The 27,992-nt window shown below is 56.2% G+C and overlaps 1 protein-coding gene across 2 annotated transcripts; it reads right to left on the bottom strand.

Annotated features, from left to right (window-relative positions):
* Positions 1-76: 76 nt before the first annotated feature.
* SELENOI (selenoprotein I) lies at positions 77-27,972 on the bottom strand. Of its 2 annotated transcripts, none has more exons than XM_066545972.1 (10): positions 27,824-27,972; positions 12,018-12,086; positions 11,619-11,727; positions 9,331-9,405; positions 7,765-8,027; positions 5,718-5,826; positions 4,235-4,283; positions 3,661-3,841; positions 2,310-2,492; positions 77-686 (listed from the first exon to the last, which is right to left on the bottom strand). In XM_066545972.1, exons 1-10 carry the CDS (start codon positions 27,869-27,871, stop codon positions 570-572), a joined length of 1,203 nt encoding a protein of 400 aa, XP_066402069.1. In that variant the 5' UTR covers positions 27,872-27,972; the 3' UTR covers positions 77-569. The 2 variants fall into 2 exon arrangements, with proteins under 2 accessions (XP_066402069.1, XP_066402070.1); XM_066545973.1 differs by having other exon boundaries at positions 621-686.
* Between the last annotated feature and the right edge of the window lie 20 nt (positions 27,973-27,992).

Below are 27,992 nucleotides of genomic sequence, written 5' to 3' on the forward strand. Positions count from 1 at the left end.
TTGAACCACAAGCTTTGAGTGTCTTTTTTTCCTCCCATTAAAAAAAAAAAAAAAGAAAAAGACAACAAAGGTGCTAGCAAGTGTTTGCCCAAAAGCAGGAAGGCAGGACAGAATGTGGCAGAACTGTCACCATCTGCTCCCAAAGTACCAGCCCAGCACAGGGGCTGTCCAGACAGCAGCACAGGGGACAGCCAGGAACTACCCCCACCACCAGGATGTCCCCCTGCCCTTGGAGGAATCAGCTGCGTTGCTTTTGGTGTCAGGCCAAGGTGCTTTGCTCAGGTAAAGCCTTTGCATCCCCAAGCAGCTTTCCCTGAGCAAGGGCCGGAGTCAGAGGCTTCTCTGGGAACATTCAGCTGGTCTAAGGTACAGTAACAGCGACCTGAAAGGCTCCTCCTCCTCCAGCTCCACCCAAAAGCCGAAGCTTGCAGGGATGGAAGAGCAGCAGGAGCCGCCCCGGCCCGGCCCCGCCCCGGCTGCAGCGGCTCCCGCGTGTCCTTGGCCCTGTCCCGAGGAGAGTTTGATCTGTGGTGATGGCTGAAGTATTTACAGGTATTTGCAGCAGGTATTTACAGTCCTTCTGCAGCCCGCAGGCCGATTTTCTCCTCCTCTGCTCCCAGTCAGTCCGGAGTGGGCTTGCGTAGGGAGAAGGGCCGGATGTTGAAGTGCCTGCTCAGCTGGCTCACCTGGGGACGAGGCAGACACGGGACTGGGTTATCCTGGAGCCCGAGGGGTTATCCCAGCTCCCAGGCATGGGCAGGAGAGCAGGCAGAGCCCCAGACCTGCTCCTTGTCCCCACCAAGCCCCTGCCAGCCACTGTGCCCAGCCCCATCCCTGTGCCCAGCACTGATTCCTCAGGGAACAGCCCTGCTCCCTTCCTAACCTTCCCAAATAACATCTGGGAGCAGGCTCACCCTCTGCTTTTCCCCTCCACAGGAGCAGGAGTTGGGAATGCTGAGCCCAGACCTGGAGGATTTTACCCTCCTCCTTCATTATTCTGTTTAAATTGATTTGATCATCTCAGATATCTCTATAAAATATTCCTGAATCCATTCAAAGTCAGAGCTGGATAATTTCCTTCCTGCAAAAGGAGGCTGAGCTTGACACAGTCAGGGCAGAGGTTTTAATCCTAATCATTCTTCCCAAATTCAGAGCAGTTTGGGATTATGTCCCAATCCCAAAGCCTTGAAAGGCTCTTCAGCTCAAAGTGAAGAGGAGCTGGCCCAGATGGGCCCTTGGAAAGGCAGAGGGAGGGAAAGAGGGAGCAGAGCACTGGGAATCTCCCAGGAGGGCATGGGCAGGAGGATTACACCACCAGCTCAGCCCCATCTCCAGCTGTGATTCCAAGACCAAATTTATTTAAGCTTCTTAGTAATTCAAATCCTTCTTGCCCAGAAGCCTCATTACACTAATTGGAAAGACAAGGCAACCTGGCTATTACTCCTTGGCTGTAATTACAGCTGGGACACGACTCCATAGGCTCTGGGGTGGAACTGGGGCTCCCAGGGGAAGGCGCTTCCCAAGGAGGGTGTCCCCACTCCAGCTGGGACACGTGGCCCCTTGTCCTCCTTCCTCAGCAGCTTCCCAGTGGGACTCTGGGCTTCTCCAAGCTTGTTCTCTCTGTTAATCCAAACTCAGAGCATGAGGAGGAAACCAGTCCCTGGATCTGTGCACAGATGGACAGGAGGAGGGGAGGCCCTGGAGTTGCTGTGTTCCCACTGCCCCCAGCAGCAAAATCCCCACTCCAGCACCTTGGAGAGCTCAGTGGGAGACTCAGAGCCCCTGGCAGGGCCTGAAGGGGCTCCAGGAGAGCTGCAGAGGGGCTGGGGGCAAGGATGGAGGGACAGGAGCCAGGGAATGGCTCCCAGTGCCACAGGGCAGGGATGGATGGGATCTTGGGAATTGGGAATTGTGCCCTGGCAGGGTGGGCAGGCCCTGGCACAGGGTGCCCAGCCTGGATCCCTGGCAGTGCCCAAGGCCAGGTTGGACATTTGGGGCTTGGAGCACCTGGGACATGGGAGGTGTCCCTGCCATGGCAGGGGTGGCACTGGATGAGCTTTCAGGTCCCTCCCAACCCAAACTATTCCAAGACTTTGTGCTTGGTTTCCAACTCATCTGACACATCCCAGGGAAAGGACAGCCCCTGCCACATCCTGTGCAGTTCCTTTCACCCCCATGCAACCTCCCCAAGCCTCTCACAAGGAATGCACCCCAAATCCCACAGGGCTCACAGAACCATTCCCAGGCATATTCCCAGTTTCACACAGAGTACTCCCAGCCACAGCCCAGCCCCAGGAGGTGTCACCTACCACGACCACTCCGTAGTGGATGTGTGCCAGGGTGAGGAAGGCTGTCAGCAGGTACAGCAGGAGCGTTTCACTGCCTGGAGCCAGCCCAGACACCACCAGGAGCAGCACGGCCGCGATGGGCAGCAGCATCCAGTTGAGGGGCTGGCACCGTGTGCTGCTCATCTGGCACACGATCAGCTGGCACTGAGGGGACAGGGACAGAGCCTGAGCCTGCTGTGGGCTCTGGGAGCAACAGATTTTTGTCCCCAGAGCAGAGGGAACGGTCACTTGTGTGATTTGGCACTGTTGGGGCACCTCCAGTGCTGGGGGCAGCTCTGGGCCCCTCCTGACACGAGAGACCTGCAGGGGCTGGAGCTGGGCAGGGAATGGAGCCCCAGGAGGGGCTGAGGGAGCTGGGCAGGGAATGGAGCCCCAGCAGGGGCTGAGGGAGCTGGGCAGGGAATGGAGCCCCAGGAGGGGCTGAGGGAGCTGGGCAGGGAATGGAGCCCCAGGAGGGGCTGAGGGAGCTGGGCAGGGAATGGAGCCCCAGCAGGGGCTGAGGGAGCTGGGCAGGGAATGGAGCCCCAGCAGGGGCTGAGAGAGCTGGGCAGGGAATGGAGCCCCAGCAGGGGCTGAGGGAGCTGGGCAGGGAATGGAGCCCCAGCAGGGGCTGAGGGAGCTGGGCAGGGAATGGAGCCCCAGCAGGGGCTGAGGGAGCTGGGCAGGGAATGGAGCCCCAGCAGGGGCTGAGGGAGCTGGGCAGGGAATGGAGCCCCAGCAGGGGCTGAGAGAGCTGGGCAGGGAATGGAGCCCCAGCAGGGGCTGAGGGAGCTGGGCAGGGGCTCAGCCTGGAGCAAAGGAGGCTCAGGGGGCCCTTGTGGCTCTGCACAAGTCCCTGCCAGGAGGGCACAGCCAGGGGGGGTCGGGCTCTGCTCCCAGGGAACAGGGACAGGACAAGGGGAAATGGCCTCAGGCTGGGCCAGGGCAGGCTCAGGGTGGACACCAGGAGGAATTTCCCCATGGAAAGAGTTGTTAAACATTGGAAAAGGCCCAGGAGTGGTGGAGTCCCATCCCTGGAGGGATTTAAAAACCCCCTGTGTGTGGGGACATGGAGCAGGGGTGACCTTGGCAATGCTGGGGGACAGTTGGACTCAGTGGTCTCAGAGGGCTTTTCCAGCCTTAACACTCCCATTATTCTACCACTAGGCAGCTAAATTAAATTTTGACCAAAAAATTAGTCCTCCCATTTTAAGTTTATCCCCAAAAGGAGGCAGGAACTCCTCTCCCATGAGCACTTTGCTGCTCACGGCTCATGTGAAAACTCAATTTAACCAATTCTCCAGTCCCTCAAGCATAAAGCAGAAGCTCTTACAGAGATGTTGGCAAAGGCTGTTCCAACCATGAAATAGAAGAGCCTGGGCTGGACCTCCAGGATGTCAGTGGGGGACAGGAAGATCCAGGTGGTGCAGAGCAGGAACAGCAACACCGGGGACACCAGGGGCAGCAGGATTTCATACACAGAGTGGTGCTTCAAGGTGTTATTTTTATAGGCCCTGAAAGACAAGCAAAGAAATGAAAATACATGGAATGACTGAGAAATCCCTGGTGCTGCCTGCAGTAAGCACCTGAAGGGGCTCCAGGAGAGCTGCAGAGGGACTGGAGTGATAGGACAAGGGGGAATAATTTCCCACTGCCACAGGGCAGGGATGGATGGGATGTTGGGAATTAGGAATTCTTGGTTGTGAGGGTGGTGAGGCCCTGGCACAGGGTGCCCAGAGCAGCTGGGGCTGCCCCTGGGTCCCTGGCAGTGCCCAAGGCCAGGCTGGACAGAGCTTGGAGCAGCCTGGGACAGGGGAAGATGTCCCTGCCCATGCCAGGGGGGTGGCACTGGATGAATTTTCCACCTCCTTCCCACCCAAACCCTGCTGGGATTCCCCAAAACTCACTTGTAGAAGTTGTAGAGGCTCATGGGCAGGGTCACAGTGAGGGCACAGGCTGGAAGAGAAAAGTGCCACGTTAGTGCCCCAGGCCAGAGGGGACACCCCATGCACCCCGAACAGGAGGCTCTGGCTGGGCTCTGCTTTAAATTCCCTGCACCAAAAATAGCTCCTGGTGCCCCAGGAATAGCTCAGCACATTTGGAAGAAGCTGCTCTCAAGTCTGGCCCAAGAGCTGTAATTAAAAGTTAAAGTCTGCTGTAAGTTGAAGGCATTTCCATTTGAAAGGGCTGCATTAAGGAGCTCGGGTTTGTGCTTTAAACAGTGACAAAGCTTAATTATAATACAACTCTAATGAGACACGAGTTCCTCAAATGACACGGCTGGGCACAAAAGTTTTCACAAGAAAGACAATTTGCTGTTTCTCTGTCTGTGTGCAGACATTTCCAGTGGCCACATTGCCAAAAAGTTGTCATTTAAGTGGATAAATGATCCAAAGCACCCAAATAACTGAAAAATCCTGACCTAAATCAGAGCCATCAACGCTATCCATGATATTCCAGCACAACTCCTTCCCTGTTTGTCCAGCAGAAGGTGTGTGAACAGAGCTGGAAATATTCCTGCTTTAATAACCCAGCTCCTCTCCCCCGTGTGGGAACTGGGCTCAATTTCCCATATAGGAAAAGCACATTCATTATTCATGTTAAGTCACACAGCTGTCAAAGGAAAGCTGGGAACATCTACCTGATAAAAGTGCAAGTACTTATTTAACACACCAATTAACTCAAAATTAAGCAATTCAAGGAACACCTGAAGGAAAATAAACTGAGCAGAACTTGTGAATTAGGCAAATGGCATTGAACAACATCAGCTCAGCTCTACCCTTTGCAGTGGCTTATTTTGACTGACCACAGGAGAGCAAGGCTGGGCCTTTATTTCAATTTTATTATTATTATTATTATAATGATGTAATGTTCAGGTGGGTGGATGGAGGGCAGGATCCCCAAACAGCAGAGCTCCCACCCACCTCCATGGCTGCAACCTCCCTCCCACGCAGTGTTTGGGCTCTGGGGTGAGAGGGAGCCCCAGAGCAGCAAAACAGAAGTGTCCTGACCCCTCCAAACCAGCCCAAGGCTGGGGAGGCTCCACTGAGAGCCAAATCCCACCACCCCCTGCACACTGGGCTTCATCCCCTGGAAACTCTGGGTTTACCACACTGGTTTTACCCCCAGGCTCTCACTGAGGACAAACTAAGCTTGTCTGGAGTGAAGTCAGCCCAGACAGAGCAGAGTTAAGTTCTCCAAAATAACTCTGCAGGAGACAGCCCTGTTTTGAAATCCTGGGAAAGGTTTTCAGGCTGTGAGGACACCCTCAATTAGTCACTTCAACAACAGCCCGGGGGCAGCAAACAGAGCAGTGTTAGCAGGTCATTAGCAGGGGGTTTGGGAAAAAGGTGAAGTTTAAAAGACAGGCTTCAACATGGAGTTTCTTACCAATAATCATTGCAGTGAATAGGTCTCTATATAAGAAATTAAACAGGAAAGGTGCATACCAGGCCTCAACTCCCACAAAGGCTGTCACTATGTAGACAATTGAAATGGTCTGAAAGAAAGCACAGGACAAGCAGGGGTGAGAAATGAGATGGGGACAAGTCTGGCAGCACCTGGGCTGGCAGCACCACACGTGTGCCAGGCAGCTCCAGGGAAAGGCAGCTCTAAACTATGACATGTTCAGTCCTACCCGCCAGCAGGAAGGAGAAAAATAAAACAAATCCACAAATATCCCATGTTACCAGGTGTAGGAAGGGCAAGCTGCTGAGCAGGGACTGAATTGGGAAGTGCCCGTCCCCTGTGCTGGCACTGCTGGGGCACCTCCAGTGCTGGGGGCAGCTCTGGGCCCCTCCTGACACGAGAGACCTGCAGGGGCTGGAGCTGGGCAGGGAATGGAGCCCCAGGAGGGGCTGAGGGAGCTGGGCAGGGAATGGAGCCCCAGGAGGGGCTGAGGGAGCTGGGCAGGGAATGGAGCCCCAGCAGGGGCTGAGGGAGCTGGGCAGGGAATGGAGCCCCAGCAGGGGCTGAGGGAGCTGGGCAGGGGCTCAGCCTGGAGCAAAGGAGGCTCAGGGGGCCCTTGTGGCTCTGCACAAGTCCCTGCCAGGAGGGCACAGCCAGGGGGGGTCGGGCTCTGCTCCCAGGGAACAGGGACAGGACAAGGGGAAATGGCCTCAGGCTGGGCCAGGGCAGGCTCAGGGTGGACACCAGCAGGAATTTCTGCATGGAAAGGGGGCTCAGGCCTTGGCAGGGGCTGCCCAGGGTGGAGTCTCATCCCTGGAGGAATATAAAAACCACATGGAAGTGGCACTTGGGGCCAGTGGTGGCCTTGGCAGTGCTGAGGACATGGCTGGACTCGATGGTCTCAGAGGGTTTTTCCAACCTCACTGATTCCATGAGGAGGATATGACCAGGAGCTGCAGGAGAGATGCCCTGGCACAGCCTTGAACTCTCAAGGTGATCACAGCACAGGTTTTACACAAGTTGCAGTGACCCTGGAGGGGTCATTCAGGGACTCTTCCTTATCCATCAGCTGCTGGATTACAGGGAGAAGCTCACCAGGGCTATTTCAGCTTTAATAGTCCCCTGAAGCTGGGTGGAACACGCTGCTCTGCCCTCCACCCCTGCCTTTCTCCAGCAGGCAGCTCAAAGACCTGGGTTAAGCAACATTTTGGGAGAAAGGATCAGAGTACAGTCAGGGACCAGCTCTGGTCTCCTTGTAGTAGGAGAAATGATTATTTCAATTAATGCAGCTGCATTAATTGAACTCTCCTTCCAACTCGTTGCATTTCCCACCCAGCACCTGACAAACCAGAGGATAAATAAATGGACATAAGATAATGAGTTAAAAGGAAGAAGTTTTTTTTAAAATGAGGGTGATTGCCCAGAGAAGCTGTGGCTCCCTCATCCCTGGAAATGTCCAGGGCCAGGCTGGACAAGCTTGGAGCCCCCTGGGCTGGAGGAAGGCACTGCCAGCAATCCAGGTGAGCTGCCTCACCCCCAGGTCCCAGTTCTCTTCAGGAAGAGCTTCCTGCAGAGAATTCCTTAAGGAGGGATGGACACACCAACACCCCAAGGGTCCATCACCATCAGTCTCAACACCCACTGCCCAGGGACCATGGTCTGGAGGGGGCAGCGCCCCAGGAATCTTTGCTTCAGGAACAGCAATTAACAAGCCAATTACCTCTGCTGAATTTCTGAAATTTTGGTACTACCCAGATCCTGGTAGTACCAAAAGGCATCCCAAACCTCCAGGCTTTACCCACACTGGTACCACGTAGGGAACTACATAAAGCACCAATTCCAGTGGGCAGAACATGCAGGAAGCAGGGAGAGGGGAGCCAAAGCCACGTCCATCCTTCCAGCCTTGTTTGTCATGGAGACTCCATGTCCATGGACTGACTCCATGCCTGACAAGGCTTTGGATCCACAGCAGAACACATCCCTCAGCGGGCAGCACTGCACCCCGCAGCTTCTCAGGGAGTGAACTCACCACCTGGCTGACGTCATATCCCCAGGGCAGGAAGAGAATCCCTGTGTTATACTTCTCCCAGTGGGAGAGGATGAAGGAAAACAAGACCACCCAGAGCAGGAGGTAGAGCACAAAGACGCTGACGCCGGTGGAGCCGCGGCCGAAGGTGGAGTAGACGGTGACCACAAAGTACACGCAGGCCCAGCTGTCCAGGCCGTGGTCAAAGAGCTCTCCCAGGGGCGTGCTGGAGTTGGTCCGGCGTGCCTGCTTGCCATCAACACCATCTGGCAGGAGGGAGACAGAAATGGATGATGTGTTAAAGTCTTTGAGCCAGGTCTTAGGAGCTCTCGGAGAAATACATCACACCTGAGGTAGCTCAGCTACCCGGAACGGTAGAAAATCAGCAGGATGGCTTCTGAGGTGGTGTTGGAAATAGAAAAAGGTTTAATAAAAGGCAAATTAACAAAGCTCTTACAGAGAAAAAATGAGCCAGGGGTAAGAGGTTCTTGCTCCTGCTAAAATACCCCACAAAAGCGATTATTTCCTTTGTTCTCTTCCTTTTCTAGTGAGTTAACCAGGTGGGACCTCTTGGCCTCTGTCTAATCAGACAGCCCCAGGTCTGAGTTGAAGTCCAAAAGGTCCTATGAGGTGTCTTTGTACCAAATTGGGAGAAAAACTTCTGGGCTTTTTGCCTTTTTAAGCAGATAAAGAATAATTTAGTCACTCCATCAACAGGGGGCACATTCCTACACATGGAGCTCTCCTGGACACTCCACACAAAGCAATGGGCCAGGGAACAGCAGCTTTCCCCACCTCCACCCTCAGTCAGTGAGGGAACTTCCCATCCCTGCTCCATGGGAGGCTGGAAAATGGAACAGCCTGATGAAATTTTATTGATTTCCTTGTATTTCCTTTCTATTCCTTAAGGCAGCCTCTTCCTGTGCCTAAGGGAGGTCCAAGAGAGCTGGAGAGGGACTTGGGACAAGGGATGGAGGAAGAGGACACAGGGAATGGCTTCAAAGTGGAAAAGGGGAAATTTGGGTGGGATACTGGGGAGGAATTCTTGGCTGTGAGGCTTTGGCACAGGTTGGCCAGAGAAACTGTGACTGCCCCTGGGTCCCTGGGAGTGTCCAAGGCCAGCCTGGATGGGGGTTGGAGCAACCTGGTGTCAGGTTAGGCATGTTTACATAGGCGTGTTTTGATTGTTTACAAACAAATGCATACTGTTTGAACCTTTATCAGACTTCAAGAATTCTCTACAAATTCATTTCCTACATTTGGGATAGTGGAAAGTGTCCCTGCCCATAGCAGGAGGTAGAACCAGAGGATTTTGCAGGTCCTTTCCAACCCAAACCATTCTGGGATGATCTGATTATTTAGAGCAAATCTAAGACAGAGTTTCACAGTTCACCTCAAAGTCAGTTCCTGTATCCTCCTTTCCCACCAGATGCTCTGGGACAACTTCCTTGTCTCCAAACTGCAAAGCAGCTCCCAGAAACTGCTGGGAGCACAGAATGTAACACTTCCCATGGGGAGAGAGGGGACAACACAAGCACAGCACAAGTGGGTGACCCTGAAAACTCTTACCTAACGTGTAGGCCATGAAGTTGAGGAGCCCCACCACAATCCACACGCCGTTTGGAACGTGCTGGTGATCAGGAGCTGCAGGGATCAGACAGACCAGAGTCAGGACAGTTCAGGATGTGCTCCCTGAGGGTTTCTTTTGGCCCAAAAAGCACAGCCACAAGGACTCAAACAGCGAATCTGGGATGTGAGCTTTGCAGGATGTGATGGCAGAGCTGCCCCATAACAGCTCATGAAACCAGGTCAGTGAGGACTTTGCCTTTCAGGATATATTTGTCCTTTGCTCCCAGCTCCCCAAAATCATGGGATCTGAGACCTGGGGCCAGTTCTGCAGTGCCGCTGCAGGCACTGTGTGTGCAGAGGACACTCCTCAGTCACTGGCTCACAGAGCATCCAGGGCAGGCTCTTGGATGTGGCAACTCCCTGCCCCCGCAGGAACACGCCAGGATTCCCCACCCAGTCTCCAGTCCCATCCTGCCAATGGAAACCCAGCTCTTCCCTACCAGCACCTCCACCTCCTCCAGCAGGGCTGGGGCAGCCAGCCAGCAGAGCTGGCTGCACCTCACCCCATACCCACACTCGTGCACCAAGGCTTTGTGAAATTTCCTGGGATCACACCTCCCATTTCTCCTCTGATGGACAATGTTTGATTTTGTATCATGAGAAAAACGGAATGAATGTGAACATGATCCAGATTGAAGCTACTACCCAAAATAAAATCTAATTTGGGACTTTCAGCATGCTGATTAATACCCACACTGTGTTGGTTGTGGTAGAAGCAGGGTAACAGCCCATTCTTCTTGTCCAGCACCTTTCTCCCCTGTTAATATGTATTTCCTAATGGATCTCATGGTAGGCTGCAATCAGGGAGCCCAAAGAGAAGGGCAGGAGGACGCATGGATCCTTGGCACAGGGAGGGCACAGGGAGGCCTCCTGGGGGAACAGTGATCCTGTGAAATGTCACCTCCTGTTTCCTTCCAGCAGCAAAGGGAGGGAGGGCATCACATCTGCAAAGCCATCCGAGGAGGAGGGAAGGCACAAAATTCTGGAGCAGCACCAGGAAAAGTTCTCTCTCCAAGCAGGACATGCAAAACATGTATGTGAAAGGGTCCCAAGCCATGAGCTTCTCCATCCTTCCAAAGGCAATTTTTGAGAGGCTGGGAGAGTTGGGGATGTCCTGTCTGGAGAATAGAAGGCTCCAGGGAACTCTTAGAGTCCTTCCAGGGCCTAAAGAGCCTCCAGGAGAGCTGGAGAGGGTGAGACAAGGGCCTGGAGGGACACAATAAGGGGGAATGGCTTTCCATTGCCAGAGGGCAAGATTAGATGGGACACTGGGGCTTGGAGCAACCTGGCATAGTGGAAGGTGTCTCTGGCCCTGGCAGGAGGTGGGACTGGATGGGCTTTAAGGTTCCTTCAACCCAAACCATTGTGGGGTTCCATGATTCTGGATGTCTGATGTCCTGGGGGTTTTCACCTTGAGCTACTGACAGCTTTTGTTCTCATGGCTCATGGACCTTTACAGCCCAAACCCTGGCCAACAGCCACAGGTGTCACCTGAACCTTCACCAGCTTTGACTTGTCTACCCATAAAGGCAATCCCAAGAAAGCAGGATTGCTGCCATGTAACTGTTTTGATGATGGGTCCAGTTTAGAACTCCACAAACTCCCCTGAGCAACCTAAACCAGACCTGGCAGGGTCTAAGGGAGAGAAAAACATGGAGGAGAAGCTCCTGAGAATTTATCACACTGCATTAATCCTTTCCCTGGGACTCCTCCATGTGCAAAGGAACACAACTGAACTATTGGATTCGCAGACAGATGAACATGGGGACTGTTAGAAAAGTTTAAAGCTGTGAATGGTGAAGCTCAGAAAGAGGATTTGGCCTTGTTAGTCTGATGTGCTGGTGGTTTTGCCAAGAGGGGAACGAGCTGGGATGGGAAGAACAAGGCTCTACCTGCTGATTTCAGGGAAGCAGCACTTCCTAACATTTTCCTGTTAGATTTTCAAACACGAGCACTGGGTTGATTGCTCTGCAGGCAGAGCCAATTCCAGCCCAAGATTCCAGCTGTCTCCTCCTCCCTGTCCCACCCGCTGGCAGCCAGGAGCACCTTTCCCTGGCAGCCGGAGGGAAGGTGCCACACCTGGACAAGTCCTTGTCACAAAACCCAGCGAGTTCAACCCCCTCCTCTGTCCCAGTCACTTTGGGAAGGTCCAGACCCAGAGGCCTCACCAATTCCCAGCAGAGGAGGTGACACAGATTTCTCACCTGACCAGGAACATGCAGCCTTACCAGAAGCATAAAAGTCAGGGTCGAAGTATGCCATGAGGAAGAAGTTGAAGACAAGCAGCAGGAAGCCAGAAAACGTTATCAAATTTGGGGCCAGCCAGGTAGGGAAGATCTATGGGAAAGCAGCAAAAGAACAGATGAACTCATTAAAACATGGACTGAGGAGCAGGCGCTGCTCCAGCCATGGTTGCACTGTCTGGGTGTTAGACAACACTGCCAGGAGCAGCTGCAGCATCCTGGGGCAGCAGGAAGCGTGGGGCTGGGATGCACAGGCATTCAGGGATTGGGGGCAGGCTGCAGGCAGCCCCTCACTCATTAGTGGCACCACAAACGAAGCAGCTGACGGTGTTACAGAGCTGAGCTGGGCTGTGCTGTCCTGCTCAGGGTGGGACAGGGACTCACCTTCACGATGGCGTTCCAGAAGGGATGCATCACATACAGGGACAGGGGGTTGCTGTCCACGGCGCTGTACTGGGAAAGGGAAACAAAAACCAACAGTTAGGGCTCCAGCAACCTGCAGAAACAGCCAGACATCTGGAATCTTCTGAGCCACATCTGTGTGGAACCCCCACAGGACTCCTGATGCACCCCCTGCCCTTTGGAAATGCCAACTCCAGCTCTCCGAGTGGACACAGGCAAGGAGCAAAATGCTGATCCTTTCAACTGCTCCCAACTGCTCTGCCCCACCTGGATGAGGAGAAATGCTCTGGGTCCTTCCCCCCAGCAGTGCCATCTGTCACCTCTGGAAATGCCAGATCCAGCTGAGTGGACACAGGCAAGGAGCAAAATGCTGATCCTTTCAACTGCTCCCAACTGCTCTGCCCCACCTGGATGAGGAGAAATGCTCTGGGTCCTTCCCCCCAGCAGTGCCATCTGTCACCTGCTCTGCTGTGACCCCTTTGTTATCTTGCTGGTCCCAGTGTCCATCCTCACTTCCAGCAGTGGGACTGGGAGCCCCTTGAGCAGGATGGGTCTCAGAGGGTCCCTCTTCACTGAGGAGCTGAGATTTCACCAGAGGCAGCTTTGGGAATGGGGAGGGAAAGCTCGTACCCCTTACCCCATCACTTTCATGACATTTGAGGTGCTCAGGGTGTGTTTGTGGTGGGGGAAATAAAAATAGAAATAAAAAAAATCAAATATCTAGACAAGGCATGAAACAACTTCCAGATAGAAAGTTAAAATTTGACATCATTTGGCTCTCAAGAGCAGCACGAGCCATTATCTGCTCTCACAGCCCCTTCCAAACACAGATTACCCTGGCTGAAGTCCTCTTCTCCCAGGAACACTTTTATAAGAATCCCAAGAACAATTCCACAGGCTACCAAACTCCTGGGCTCACGTGCTCAGTGCTGGGCTGGGCAGAACCTGCTGCTCACCCACCTGCTTGGGACAGCACCCCCAGCTCCAGCACAGCACCTGCCCGAGTCCATTTGCAACCACAGAATCCCAGAGTGGTTTGTGTGGGAAGGAACCTTCCAGAAACTCCAGTGCCAGCCCCTGCCATGGGTAGGGACAGCTCCCACTGTCCCAGGCTGCTCCCAGCCCCAGGGAGATCCAAGCTTATGGGGGACCAAGGCCCAACCTGGCCTTGGGCACTGCCAGGGATCCAGGGACAGCCACAGCTGCTCTGGGCACTCTGTGCCAGGGCCTCACCCCCTCACAGCCAAGAATTCCTTCCCAATATCCCACCCAAATCCCCTTTTCCACTTTGGAGCCATTCCCTGGCTCCTGTCCCTCCAGGCCTTGTCCCCAGTCCCTCTGCAGCTCTCCTGGAGCCCCTTTAGGCTCTGAGCTCTCCCTGGCTCCTTCTCCTCTCCAGGTGAGCACCCCCAGCTCTGCCAGCCTGGCTCCAGAGCAGAGGGGCTCCAGCCTTTGGAGCAGCTCTGTGGCCTCCTTTGGACTCATCCCAACAGGTACCACATTTGGTTTGGTTGCTAAAAGGAAACCCCTCAGCAAAGAGCAGCTCCAGGTGTGCCCCCCCAGCCCATGGCCTTGAACCAGCCCCTGTCACTGCAGCCATGGATTCCTCCAACCTGCTCCTCTCCTTGTCTGCATTCCCCACTTTTCCCTGGAAGCAGAGGAGTGGTGGGAAAGGGCAAAGCAACACCCCCCAAGAAACAAACCAGGACCAAGAAGGGATAAGGGACCAAGCTGGGTCTGCTGGGATCCCATCCTACAGCATTTGCTCCCATCTGGGTGAATCCCACCCTTGGCAAGGATTTCTGTAGCCCCTCCCAGCCCTCCCTGTGCAGGGTCAGTCCACCTGCCTGGGATTCAGACCCAGAGGTTGTGCCCCCACAGGAGCAGCAGAGCAAGAAGGAACAAACCCCAAAGCCGTATGGAGGCAACTCTAAGCCGCAAGGAATTTCCATCTCAGCTTAATGCAATTTCGGGGGGCAGAATTCCAAATGCTTTACACGATAATAGGATTTGAAGCACCAGTTAGGGGAGGAGGAGAGACTGATTTAATCTCATTATCCCCAAAACAGCCTGGAACAAGAAAACAGATGCAAGGCTTGGAAGATACCTCAGGGAAATTTCAGCAGGCTCATGGCTGGGGAAGTTTCCCTCTCTCCCTGCAAGAACTGGGGATAATATTCCATAAAGAGCTTTTCCCCATGGCCACACGTGTTCCCACCTTGCTTGCAGAACTCAAAGAGCTGGCAAGAGCAGTTTCCTGGACAAAGGGCAGCTGCTCTGCAGAGGTTTGCTGATGCAACCATGGAACCATGGAACATCCTGGGTCAGAAGGGACCCACAGACAAGGATGATGGAGTCAAAGCCCTGTCCCTGCCCAGACCCCCAACAATCCCACCCTGCACATCCCTGACAGCATTGTCCAAATGCTCCTGGAGCTCTGGCAGCCTCAGGGCCGTGCCCATTCCCTGGGGAGCCTGGGCAGTGCCCAGCACTGTCTGGGGGAAGAACCTTTCTCAATATCCAACCTAAACCTCCCTGGGACAGCTCCAGCGGTTCCCTTGGGTCCTGTCCCTGTCACAGAGAGCAGAGATCCTCCTGTCCCTCAGGAGGAAGCTGTTGACATCCATGAGCTCTCCTCTCAGTCTCTTCTCCAGCTGAACAAGCCAAGTGCCCTCAGGCACTCCCTGTGTGGCCCCTCCAGACCCTTCCCCATTGGGTCTGTGCCCCTCTGGATGCTCTCCCACAGCTTTGGATCCTCCCTATGCCCCCCAGCTCCTGCCAGGCTCCAGCCAGGACACTCCTCTGTGTGCTGGGCAAGGCCAGCCATGCTGTGCCCGCTCTGGGGACGCCCTGGGGCACAGGGACAGCAGCAGGGCTGGCTCTGGTGCCAGGCTGGCTGCCACCCTTGGGGACAGCGCTCCGGACAGCCAGGACACGGCTGCCTGCCCAGGACAGCTGCTCCCAGAATCCCAATGAGCTGCCAGGCCCCTTCAGGGACAGATCCCAAGACATCTTGGCCATGCCCAGCCTCCTCCAGCTGCTTTTCCTCGTCAGGGTCTTCCTTACAAACATTACTAAAGTTGTCCCTTCCACCTCTTCACCTGTGAAGCCCCAAACACAGCAGTGTTTGAGCCTGGCACTGGCTCCATCATTCCCTCACCTCATCCTCACTGGAAATCAGTGTCACCTTCTGTATTTTGGACCTCCACACACTGGTCTAGTGACTCACATCCCTCTATAAATCGTTCTTCTATCACGACCAATGATTGCAAACCAGCCTGGACTCTGGATTACTGCCCCCTTTTCAGGGAAAGAAGGTTAAAGGAAAAGGAGAAGTGCCCAGAAGGAATTTCAAACACCCCAGAGTCTCCTTCCTCAAGCAGCCAGGCATTTGTAAATGGCCCTGCTCTAAAATAGCTCCGTGCTCACAGACACAGCTTCTCCTCACGGCTGCAGGGAGGAGCCAAGCAGCCCAGACAGCTCCCTTGGGATTGGGGTCTGAACTCCTCAGGGAAAGAGCAAAACCAGCAGCAACAATCCCTGGCAGCACACAGGAGCCTCCTGTCCAGGCCAGGATGGCTCCAGGGAGCCACAGGCACCTCAAGAGTTGGGGACAGGCCTGGTGGCTGTGGTGCCATCGCAGATGAGCTGGCTGGCGTCCTTATGGGATTTACAGACACAAATGGCTTGTATGGCTTCAACCCAACATTAATCCTGCAACCAGGACACCTCTGGGAGATCCAATTATGTGTCCAAAGAGGAAAAAAAATACAGATTTATAGCCCAGATTCTACTAATGGTCTTCCTGTCCCGGAAAAAACAATTGTGCTTTGAAGTAATCTGGTTACCCAGAGCCAGCAGCAGAACAAGCACTGCCATAGAACCCTGGAGAATCCTGAGCTGGGAGGGACCCACATGGGTCACCAGGTGCAGCTCCTGGCCCTGCAGAGGACATGCCAAGGATCCCACCATGGGCCTGGTGTGATTGACCCCATCACTGCTGTCTGGGCCCAGAGGGGTTGGGGTGTGACACCCAGGTGGGCTGGGGCAGCACAGCACTGGTGGCACCTGTGCTGAGGACAGCAAACAAAGATGGATTTGTACAGGATTTGTACATCCCATCTTGCTCCAGGCAGGATCAGGGCACTCAGCAGGGCAGCTCCAGCAAGTCCACAAGGGCTGCTACCTACAAATCTCCTTAAATACAAAGAGGGCACAAGGCTAAGAACCTTCTCCCCTCTTCTCCCCTCAGGCTCAAGATAAGGCAGGAGGCAGAGAAAACTCAACCAATCCCAGCGAGCAGAGCTGTGCCAGGTAAAACAAGGCACGTTTGCCCTATGCCCACCCTTGGCCAGCATGTGAGGAGTCACCTCACCCTCTAATGGTACTGATTAACTCGAGCCCTGTTTGCCTTTTCCAAGGTCACTTCTCAGCTGGCACCAGAAGGGAGAGTGTTGGCAGTGCAGAGCTGCCCCCAGCACATGAGCCCGTGGGTTTGGAAGCTGCAGGAAGGGTGGGGATGTCCTGGCTGTGTGTCCCAGCTGCAGCTTCAGCGTGTCCCTCCTCCTGCATGGGCTTCACTGTGCAGGGTTCAGACATCCAGCAATGAAAGATGCTCCAAAACACAGCAGAAAGTCACAGAATCACTGAGGCTGGAAAAGTTCTCTCCAAACATCGAGTCAAACCATCCTCTGGCACTGCCAAGGTCACCACTGCCCCATGTCCCCTGGTGCCACATCCACGGGGCTTTGAAATCCCTGCAGGGATGGAGACTTCAGCACTATCCTGGGCAGCTGTGCCAGGGATGGACAGTCTTTTCCAGGAAGGAATTGTTCCCAAAATCCAACCTGAGCCTGCCCTGGCACAGCTTGAGGACATTTCCCCTTGTCCTGTCCCTGTCCCCTGGCTGTCCCCTCCTGGCAGGGACTTGTGCAGAGCCACAAGGGCCCCCTGAGCCTCCTTTGCTCCAGGCTGAGCCCCTGCCCAGCTCCCTCAGCCCCTGCTGGGGCTCCATTCCCTGCCCAGCTCCCTCAGCCCCTGCTGGGGCTCCATTCCCTGCCCAGCTCCCTCAGCCCCTGCTGGGGCTCCATTCCCTGCCCAGCTCCCTCAGCCCCTGCTGGGGCTCCATTCCCTGCCCAGCTCCCTCAGCCCCTGCTGGGGCTCCATTCCCTGCCCAGCTCCCCCAGCCCCTCCTGGGGCTCCATTCCCTGCCCAGCTCCCTCAGCCCCTGCTGGGGCTCCATTCCCTGCCCAGCTCCCCCAGCCCCTCCTGGGGCTCCATTCCCTGCCCAGCTCCCTCAGCCCCTCCTGGGGCTCCATTCCCTGCCCAGCTCCCTCAGCCCCTCCTGGGGCTCCATTCCCTGCCCAGCTCTGTTCCCTTCCCTGGCCACGCTCCAGCCCCTCCAGGACTCTCCTGTCAGGAGGGGTCCAGAGCTGCCCCAGGATCCAACTCTCTCTTCCCAAAGCTGCCTACAAGAACTACAGCAGAGAATCACTCTCTTGTTGGCAGAAGCCCAGCTGTGAACACCTGCAGGGTCCCAGCAAGGCCAGAGCCCCATTCCCCAATAAGGAACTGCCACACTCAGCAGAAAGCTCCCTCCTGCTCCCCAGCCCCCACAGCAGATGCTAATCCATTGGGAAAACCACATTCCTGCCCTGCCAACACACTCTGATATTCACAGCCTTGCTTCTCAGACATCAGCTGGGACACTCATGGAATCTCAGATTGCTTTGGATTGAATGGCCCTTAAAGCTCATCCAGTGCCACCCCTTGCCATGGCAGGGACACTTTCCACTGTCCCAGGTCACTCCAAGCCCCATCCAACCTGGCCTGGAACACTTCCAGGGATGAAACAGCCACAGCTGCTCTGGGCACCCTGTGCCAGGGCCTGCCCACCCTCCCAGGGTGGAGTTCAGTGCAGTCTCTCCCTCCAGCCCAGCAGCTCCAGCAGGCTCTGCCTCTGTCCTGGCACTGGAATCAGCCCGGGGTGGGAAGGAGCTGACCAGGTCCTGACCCCATCCCACTCTTGTGTTGTGTTGGGGAAGTCATTTCCCCATGGATACATCAAAACTTGATGCTCTGGTAAGCAGCCTGCCAATTCCAGCTGCATCCAGGAGCTCTCTGTGCTTGGGAGCAGCAAATATCCATGAATATGGGTCACCAGTGCTTCTGCTGCAGTGGGAGGTGATCAGCTGCACAGGGCTGCACAGAGGGTGAGCTCAGGGCTGGGAATGATGAACCTTCAGGGATGCAGGTAGGAGAGGATCAGTCAGCAATGAACCTCTGGAGGGGCAATGGAGGGATCAGAGCAGTGATTTGGGGGAGGGGGAAAAAAAGAGTCAAAAATGCAGGAAAAGGAAACTTGTTACAATAACACTAGGAGAGCCAGAAGAATTTCCTAGGTTGCCAGAGCTGGTCTAGGCTTCAAAAAAATAGGGGGGGACACACCTGAGAGGGGGATCAGACCAGGTCTGTGTGCCCAAGGAGAACAGGAGGGACCAGGAGAGCAAGGCAGTGACAGCAGAGAAGGCAGCAGGCTCTCACCACCCCCAAGCTTCCACAGCCCTGTGCTCTCCCCAGGGGCATATCCCCAAACCTGCTGCCTGCAGGGTCCGTGAGCTGCCCTGGCACCTCCAGGCTGGGATGCCCCTCACAGAGGCCATGAGCCTCCGGGGGCATCAAACACTGGCAAGACCTCAGCCCCTCTGGAGAGCTGGATTTGATCCCAACCCACCAACCACGAGAACAGGACAGGGGCAATGGCCTGAAGCTAAAGGAGGGTGGGTTTAGATTAGGCCATAGGAAGGAATTATTCCCTTTGAGGGTGGGCAGGCCCTGGCACAGGGTGCCCAGAGAAGCTGTGGCTGCCCCTGCATCCCTGGCAGTGCCCAAGGCCAGGCTGGATGGGGCTTGGAGCAGCCTGGGACAGTGGAAAGTGTCCCTGCCCCTGGCAAGGGTTGGAACTGAATGATCTTTAAGTCACTTCCCATCCAAACCAGTCTGGGATTCTGTGATAATGCACAAGTCAGTGGAATAAAAGAGAATTTCTTACAATCCCTAGAAAAAGAAATCAAGTTGAACTTTTCTATTCAAGGAAGCCACAAGCCCAGACACACCAGGAGATGATTCCAGGTAAAGCAAGGCACTGCAGGGAAGAAGGGGCAATGCTACCCCCAAGTTTCAACATTTTTCAACGGTTTTAGCCTTTTTTTCCAAAGCACATTTCTGCCTTTCTCTCATCCCGCCTCTCCACAAAGAAGAAATTCACAATTAACAGGAAAAACCCCACACTTGACATCCAGCTTTGTGCAAGATGTGGAGCAGAGCGAGTCAGGTCACTGACACAAACCCTTGTAACCACTTTTGGAGCCAGCCATGGGAAGTGATACTTGAATTTCCACAATGCCCCCCCAGTTCTCTTCCAAACCCTCTGGACAGCCAAAGACTTGCTGTTCATTAGCCATGAGTAACTTTTCTGATGGAATTCCCTGTAGCCAAGACTCAACAGACACCAGTAAACATTGCAGCAAACTTTCAGTGCAATTAAAGAGCCCCAAAGATGGGCTGACAAGCGGCCCACGCTCTGTTTAAGTGAGAGTTATGCACACCTTGCAACACTCAAGGCATAAACTGGGACCCAGACCTGCTTTGCATGCCAAGGAGAGAGGGTGGAAAAGCCACAGAGCCAAAGGCAGCAGCAGGCTTAGCACTTGTCACCACTTCAACTGCTCCTTCAGGCCTGTGGCTGCTCATCACGGCACCTCTGTGCCCACACTGACAGCTGGGATTGGCAGTGCAGCTTCCTGCTGCTCCACTGGGCTCACATCCATGAGAAATCTGCAACCTCCTGCTTCAGGTGGGCCAAGGATGCAGGATGTGTGCAGCAGGAAACGGGCACAGCAGGAGCTGTGTCCTTCACCTGCACCCCAAGGGAAGAGCCCAGAGGGGACAGGACAAGGAACCCAGGAAGATGGGCAGCACCTGGCTGTGTGTGCTGGCACCTGGAAGCCCCCAGTCCTGGGCTGATCCCCCAGTGTGGGCAGCAGGAAATGGGGGATTCTGTCCCTGTGCCCAGGTGAGAGCCCACCTGCCCTGGGCATTCCAACAGCACAAGGACCTGGGGCTGCTGGACAGAGCCCAGAGGAGCCACCAGAGCTGCTCCAGGGCTGCAGCCAGGCTGGGAGAGCTGGGAGTGCTCACCTGGAGAGGAGAAGGATCCAGGGAGAGCTCAGAGCCCCTGGCAGGGCCTGAAGGGGCTCCAGGAGAGCTGCAGAGGGACTGGGGACAAGGCCTGGAGGGACAGGAGCCAGGGAATGGCTCCCAGTGCCAGAGGGCAGGGCTGGGTGGGATCTTGGGAAGGAATATTCCCTGTGAGGGTGCGCAGGTCCTAGCACAGGATGCCCAGAGAAGCTGGGGCTGTTCCATCCCTGGAAGTGTCCAGGGGAGCTGTGGCAGCCAATACAACCACAAGCTGCCTGTGCCTGGGCAAGTCATTGTCTCATACAAAAACCCACCCAGGTTTGAAGTTCCTCCTAGAAACCCTGCAGGACCCACTGGGGACTGAAGATGCAGTAGGTCCTGACCACAAAGAGCTTCATCACCACCACTGTGTGGCTAAAACAGGCGAGTTTGGGAATCCCTCACCACACATGGTCGGTACCTTTGACACCCTGTAGAGCAAAGGCCACTGCTCAGAAACCAGCAGCACCTCAGCTGCAATTTCAGGGCTGCTGTGGGTGAAGAGATGCAAACACAGCCAGAGCAAGTGCCAGGAGTGGCACCCAGCTCATCACTCATCAAAACCCTCCAGCACGTCAGAAGTGTCCCTAGAAAGCAGCACAAATCCCCTCCCCTCATCTCATTGCTGAGCACGGGGGAGAAGCTCAGCCAAGGCTCGTGAGCTGAGTCGCTCCCAGTTAATCCATGAGCGCTGCTGCTGTCTCCTCCAACCACGGGCACTTTTCACACCACCAGAGCTGCAAGGGACATGCTAAGCTGGGCAGTGGCTCAAAGCCCTGAATTAAATCACAGAAAAGGAGAAGAAAGAACAAAACCGCCTCTAACTTGGAAATTCCAGAGCCTAGGAGGTGCTCAGCAGGTGCCAGGCAGCACCTTGGGAAGCTGCATGTGTCTAATGGCAGGCACACACCCAGCTGTCTCAGAGCAATTAAGAGAGCCCTTGGGGAAGGAGTTAAGTGATTCCAGAGCTGGGCTCAAAGGCTTCCCCTCCTTCTCACCCTTCCTGCTAAGGAGAAGCCCAGCTGGCAGGCTGGGGGGTGGCCTTTAATCACCGTGCCCTTGAGCCTCAGGGCCACGGCCCAGCAGCAAAACGCTTCCCTTCCTGCTTCCCTGGCTGCCAGCGGCGCTGTTCCATCGGTCTGAGCTGCCACCGGTGTTTCTGAACACCCTGCAGAGAGAGATCTCTTCAGGGCTCCCGTTTGCAGAGCAGCCTAGAGAATCCTGCCAAGAACAGCTCCCAGCCATCTGCTTCCCAGAGCCCAGCATCTGCACAGGCCGGCTCCCTGGGGCACCCCAAGTCTGGAGGAATGGGATTTCTGGTTGAGGGGCAGAGCAACCTCTTCTTCAGGGCACAGATGGGACCAGCAGCTGGGTTCCCACCTGGAAGAAGGGTGCAAGGAAGGGAAGAGAGCATCCAGAAGGAAAATGCTTTCCACAATAAATTGCAATCCCTGAAGCCTGACCCTTGGGTGCATTCAGTGCCCCAGGTCTCCAAGCTCCCCTCTGAACATCCTTTCCATCTAACACTGGGAATGAGGAATAGAGTTGTTTCCCTGTAAAAAACCCTTTAAGAACTTGAATAATCAAATGTGGGAAGGATTTTCTACAGATGGGGCCTGCCAGTCACATGGAGAAGAAGCCCATTTGCTGCTCCCCCACCCAGGATTCCCACCATCCAAATGGATGTAGTATCCATACTTTTGCCTCCTTAGAGTGTCAGCTCTAATAAACAGCATCTCAAAGGGCATCTTTAGGTCCCTTAAGGCCACCACCAGCTCCTGCTCAGACACACAGAATGGAAGGGTTTGAGGGTTTTTGGAGCAGCAGCTTTGCTATAAAAGGTCCTTCCCAAGCTTCATTTGAGTTTGCTCTTGCTGAACTCATGCTGGTTCCAGAAGCTTCTGGAGTGAGCCACCAGCATGGTTCACCTTTGGACTCAAACATGACACATGTCATCACCTTTCCTCTCCATTCCTCCTGTGCCTCAGGTAAGGAGTGGCATTCCCACCTCCTCCTTCACTGGCATTTGCTCCAGACCAAGATCCCTGAGGATAAGATCCCAGGAATGCCTGAGGCCCACGTGGCATCCTGTCAAAGCCTTGTACTTGTGCTTCCACCCAGCTCACACTGGAAGGAAACCAGGGCAGCAGACACCCATGTGCAGCCAGAGCCTCCTGCACAACACCTGTAACCCCAACACCTTCCCTGCTCCTACAGGACCTGCATCAAAGAGCCACACAGGGATCAGGGCCCCTGGAATTGTCACCTGTGGCTCCATCATCACACCAGGGACACCAGCAGAGGACAGGATCCCTCAGGGTAGAGCTGGACAATGTGGAATCACAAGCAGCTCAGACAAGGCTGGGAGAGAAAAGGCTACGGAGAAGGCAGGGCACGTGACTGGCATAGGGAAAGACAGGGACAAACCATCAGAGCTGGCTGCAAGTGCCAAGGACACGGGAAGCTGCAGAGCTGTGTCCTCACTTAGAATCACCAAATCCCAGACTGGCTTGGATGGGAAGGGACCTTAAAGCCCATCCAGTGCCACCCCTGCCATGGCAGGGACACCTGCCACTGCCCCAGGCTGCTCCAAGCCCAGTGTCCAGCCTGGCCTTGGGCACTGCCGGGGATGCAGGGGATGCCCTCACTGGAAACAGCTGCTGTGGCTGTGGCAGAGGAGCTGTGGGACATGGCAGGAGCTGTGGGACACGGCTGGAGCTGTGGGACATGGCAGGAGCTGTGGGACATGGCTGGAGCTGTGGGACATGGCTGGAGCTGTGGGACACGGCTGGAGCTGTGGGACACGGCTGGAGCTGTGACAGCCTCCCCTGGCACAGGGGACACTCCTGCAGGGGCACAGTCTGTATGAGCCTGAGCTGCCCTTGCAGCCCATAGAAACAGCGATCCATGGAATGGGCCGGGTGGGAAGGGAGCTCAGAGCCCCCCCAGTGCCAGCCCTGCCATGGCAGGGACACCTCCCACTGTCCCAGCCCCAATGTCCAGCCTGGCCTTGGGCACTGCCAGGGATCCAGGGTGGGCACCCTGTGCCAGGGCCTGCCCACCCTGCCAGGGCACAATTCCTCATTCCCAAGATCCCATCCAGCCCTGCCCTGTGGCACTGGGAGCCATTCCCTGGCTCCTGTCCCTCCAGACCCATGTCCAAAGTCCCTGTGGAGCAGAGGAAGCAAAGCAGAACAGACACCTCTGTGAACACTCCCAAGGGCCCAATTTCACACTGTCCCATACATTTACAGAAGGAGGTTGCCCAGAAGCTGGCCACAAGGCAATCTGCAGACAGCTGTTAAGAACCTGACCTCTGGCATCCAACTGCAAGTTTCCACTCAGAAATAGCAGGGCCGGGCTGCAGCTGTCTTGGCAGGGGACACCCCATACCTGACAGTAACAGAGGGTTGGGGTTTGGCAGAGGGCATTCAACACCCAACCAGAGCAGAGTGCCTGGATTGCTTCTCCCTTGGCATGTGGACACACAAATCCAGCTCTATGGCCTCAAAACAAGCACTGGAGATTGGATATTGAGACCTCCAGCCTGCCAGGACCAGCCATCACCTGGGCCAGGCTGACAAGTCCCAAGAGCTGGAGCAGACACAGCTGGCATCTGTGCGGCCTCAGGGGAAGCCTCAGCAGCTGCCAGGCAGGGCTGGGACACATCACCCACAGAGCAGGATTTGGTCCCTCTGTTCCCAGTTTAGGGATATTTCCTCCAGCCAAAGAATTCCCTGCTGCAGGAGTGTTACAGGCACAGAATCCCAGGATCACTGAGGTTGGAAAAGTCCTCCCAGAGCCTCGAGTGCAGCCTGTGCCTGATCCCCACCTTGTCCCCAGCCCAGAGCACTCAGTGCCACATCCAGGCCTTCCTTAGACACCTGCAGGGATGGGCACCCCAAACCTCCCTGGGCAGCCCCTGCCAAGGCCTGAGCCCCCTTTCCATGCAGAAATTCCTCCTGGTGTCCACCCTGAGCCTGCCCTGGCCCAGCCTGAGGCCATTTCCCCTTGTCCTGTCCCTGTTCCCTGGGAGCAGAGCCCGACCCCCCCTGGCTGTCCCCTCCTGGCAGGGACTTGTGCAGAGCCACAAGGGCCCCCTGAGCCTCCTTTGCTCCAGGCTGAGCCCCTGCCCAGCTCCCTCAGCCCCTGCTGGGGCTCCATTCCCTGCCCAGCTCCCTCAGCCCCTCCTGGGGCTCCATTCCCTGCCCAGCTCCCTCAGCCCCTGCTGGGGCTCCATTCCCTGCCCAGCTCCCTCAGCCCCTCCTGGGGCTCCATTCCCTGCCCAGCTCCCTCAGCCCCTGCTGGGGCTCCATTCCCTGCCCAGCTCCCTCAGCCCCTCCTGGGGCTCCATTCCCTGCCCAGCTCCAGCCCCTGCAGGTCTCTCCTGTCAGGAGGGGCCCAGAGCTGCCCCAGCCCTGGAGGTGCCCCAGCAGTGCCAGCACAGGGGACAGGCACTGTCCTGGCCCTGCTGCCACCCCAGAGCTGGCACAGCCCAGGGGCCAGTGGCCTCTGGCACATCTGGGCACACCTGGGCTCGTGTCCAGCTCCTGGCACCAGCACCCCCAGGAAATCCTCTCTGGCACCATTAAACTGTGACCCCCTCTCTGCCAGCGCTGCACCTTGTGCTGCACGGCTTCCTCGGGCTCAGGAGCTCCTCAGTGTCCCTCCAGCAGCAGCCAGAGAACCCTTCCCTCTCTGCCCCTGCCAGCCTGGCACAGCACCAGCACACTCCTGCCTCGCCCCCAGCCAGCAGGAACGTGCACACTGCAAACTGAAACCATCTGCACTCCTGACTCCACGGCAGGAGAGACCCAGCCAGGGCTGGAGAGGGCTGGGGATCATCCTGCACGAAGCTCCTGTGCTCCTGCTCTGTCAGCTCCAGGGACACCAGCTCCTCTCCAAGGACAGGCTCCTTCCCTGTTGGGGACATGCTGCCCCCTCCACCTTCCCTCAAATCCACTGGCTCTTCTCCAAACCGATGGTGTGTGGCCAGAGAGCTTCTGCCAGGCACAGCTCAGAGGCTGAGGCACAGCCAGGCCCTGGCACAGGGTGCCCAGAGGTGCTGGGGCTGCCCCTGGATCCCTGGAAGTGTTCCAGACCAGGCTGGACCGGGCTTGGAGCAGCCTGGGACAGTGGAAGGTGTCCCTGCTTTAGGGGAGGGAGCTTTAAGGTCCCTTTCAGCCCCATTTGTGAGCCTGACAAGGTAACCCAGCTTTGGAAGCTGCAAAGGGCACAGAGCATGCCAAGCCTCAATGCCTAAGTCAAAGCTGGAATAGGTGACCCAGTACTGAGATTTGTGCTGGATCAGCCACTTTCCCAAGGCTAAAATAGCCAGGAACAAAGCTCCCCAAGGAAACAAGACACGGAGCAAGCAAGGAAGGCAGCAGGGCAGAGACACGAGTGGGGCATAGATGCTGCCCTTGGAGCACTAAGTGAACCCACCCACCTCTGCCCAAGTCTCTGCTGACTCAGTAAAGCCACAGGCTGTGGGGCAAAGCTCCTCCTGTCCTTGGGACACAGCTCCTTCAGAGCCCTGTGCTCCCAAAGCAAGGCCAGGGAGCACCCCAGCAGTGCCTAACTGGGGACAGGAGTGGCTGATGCTTTTGTGCTGTGTGGGACTTTCCTCCTCTTCTGCTCCCAGATTCAAGTGTAGCAGCATTTCTGTCTGAGGTGCCCTCAGGAAATAACCTGGCAGCAGTTGTGGTCCCTGCCACACGATCCAGAAGGGTGTTGGAGACCCCCTTGTCCCTGCACAGGTGCTGAGAGGGACAGCAGCAAGCCCACCAATCCCTCCAGCAGGACTGGAAACAGGCTGAACATCCAACAGTCTCCCTCTTGGAGCAGAAGAACTGTCTTTGCAGGAGCCAAACCAGTCCCTTTGGGAGGCCTGGCTCACAGCTGAGTGTTTTGATTACCTTTCTCCAGCACCCACACAAACCCACAGTCATTCCCTGCCTTTCTACACACACAGACATTTTCCTGATGAACCCCCACACAGCCAGCCTTCCACAGGGGAATCTCGTGCCCCTGACACATCATCCCAAGTCCCTCTCCCAAATCCATTCCTCTCCACCTCACCAGGGTGCAAGAGGAGTGTGAGCAAGCCCTGGCCACCCCAGCCCCCATGGATGGCTCCAGGAGGAGCTGTGCTCCCTGAAGGCCTCAGACTTGTCCTGATTGTCCCCACTCTTAAGTGACACTCCATGAGCCACCCTGGAAGGATGACTGGAACATGACGGGTTCCACAACAAGAGCAAAACAAAGAAGGTGAGGTGAAGCCTTCCTGCTTCATGGCTGGCATCAGAGAAGAAACAAATATGGAAAGCACCCTCCTCTCCACATAAACACTGGATGCAGCATTCCCCCCTGTTAAGGATGTCGCCTACTTTGGCCCAGAATCAGGCCCCAGGGATTTAAATGCCACAGCAGAGCCTGCTGGCACTTCCAGCAATTCCTTCCAAGGTTCCCAGCACATTGAACAAGACACAGCTTGGCACGAGGAGATGGGAATGATGTGGGTTCCATGGGTGTGACTGCAGGGAGCACCCACGGGGCAGGAGCTCCATGGGGGCAGTTCCTGGGCTGGCCCTGCTCCAGGGAATCCCACAGCCCCCTCTGCAGTCCCTTCATTGGGGGGCACAGCCCCAGAGCTCGCTGTGTGCAGGGACAGGTCACCACTGCCTCCCTGGACCCCAGCCCAGGAGGAGGAGAAGCTCCCAGTCACAGCCTGATCATTCCAGCAAAGAGGGGGTCCCATGTCACACACGGTCCCACCTTTACCACACTGGTCCTCACTGCACCCACAGCCCCCCCAAATCCCGGCTCTCACTCACTGCAATTCCTCTGCCACACAGCCCCGGGTCTCTCTGCAGCCTCCCAGCCCACAAACCTCAGGTTTCACTGCAGCCATCCCCCCAAACCCTGTGTTTCTCTGCAGCCACCCCCAAACCGGGGTTCCACTGCAGAGCTCTCCAAACCCTGAAACATCTCACTGAAGCCTCACCCCAAAACCCAGGTTTCCCTGCAACGCCCCGTCCCCAAACTCCAGGTTCCCCTGCAGCCCCCTGCCACCACCCCAGGTCTCACTGCAGCACAAACTCTCTGTCCCCAAGCCCCTGGGTGTCACTGCAAAGCCACCAAACCCTGGGGCTCACTGCACCTCCCATCCCTTCCACACCCGCGTTTCAGGTCTCACTGCAGCCCCCCAAAACCCCGCACACCTCTGCAAACCCCCCCACCCCAAAACCCCACATCTCACTGCAGACCCTCCCAACACTCGGACCGCCCTACACTTCCCCTTCGCTCCCTTTAAATCTCCGGTTTCACTGCAGCCCCTCCCTCCGCCCCAAACCCCCGGACTCCCTCCACACCCCCTCCCCACAGCCCGGCTCTCCCTGCAGCCCCTCCGGAGATCCCACCGCGGCTCCAGGCCCCGCTGGAGCCTCCCCTCCTCCGTGCACCCCAGCCTCCCCTCCCAGCCCCGGCCGCCCCTCAGCGCCCCCCTCACGGCGCCAGGCCCCGAGCCCGGCCCCCACCAGCGCCGCTACCTTGTACTTGCTGAAGCCGGCCAGCTGCTCGGGGCTCACGTACTCCATGCTGGCGCTCCCGCTGTTGCCGCTGCCGCCGTTCGCAGTGCTACCGGCGCTGCCGCTGTTCCCGCCTCTCCCGGGGCCGTTCCCGCTGCTCCCGGGGCCGCCGCCGCCGCATCGGCCCACC

Source organism: Molothrus aeneus, chromosome 3, assembly GCF_037042795.1.
Source record: "Molothrus aeneus isolate 106 chromosome 3, BPBGC_Maene_1.0, whole genome shotgun sequence".
NCBI lineage: Eukaryota > Metazoa > Chordata > Aves > Passeriformes > Icteridae > Molothrus > Molothrus aeneus.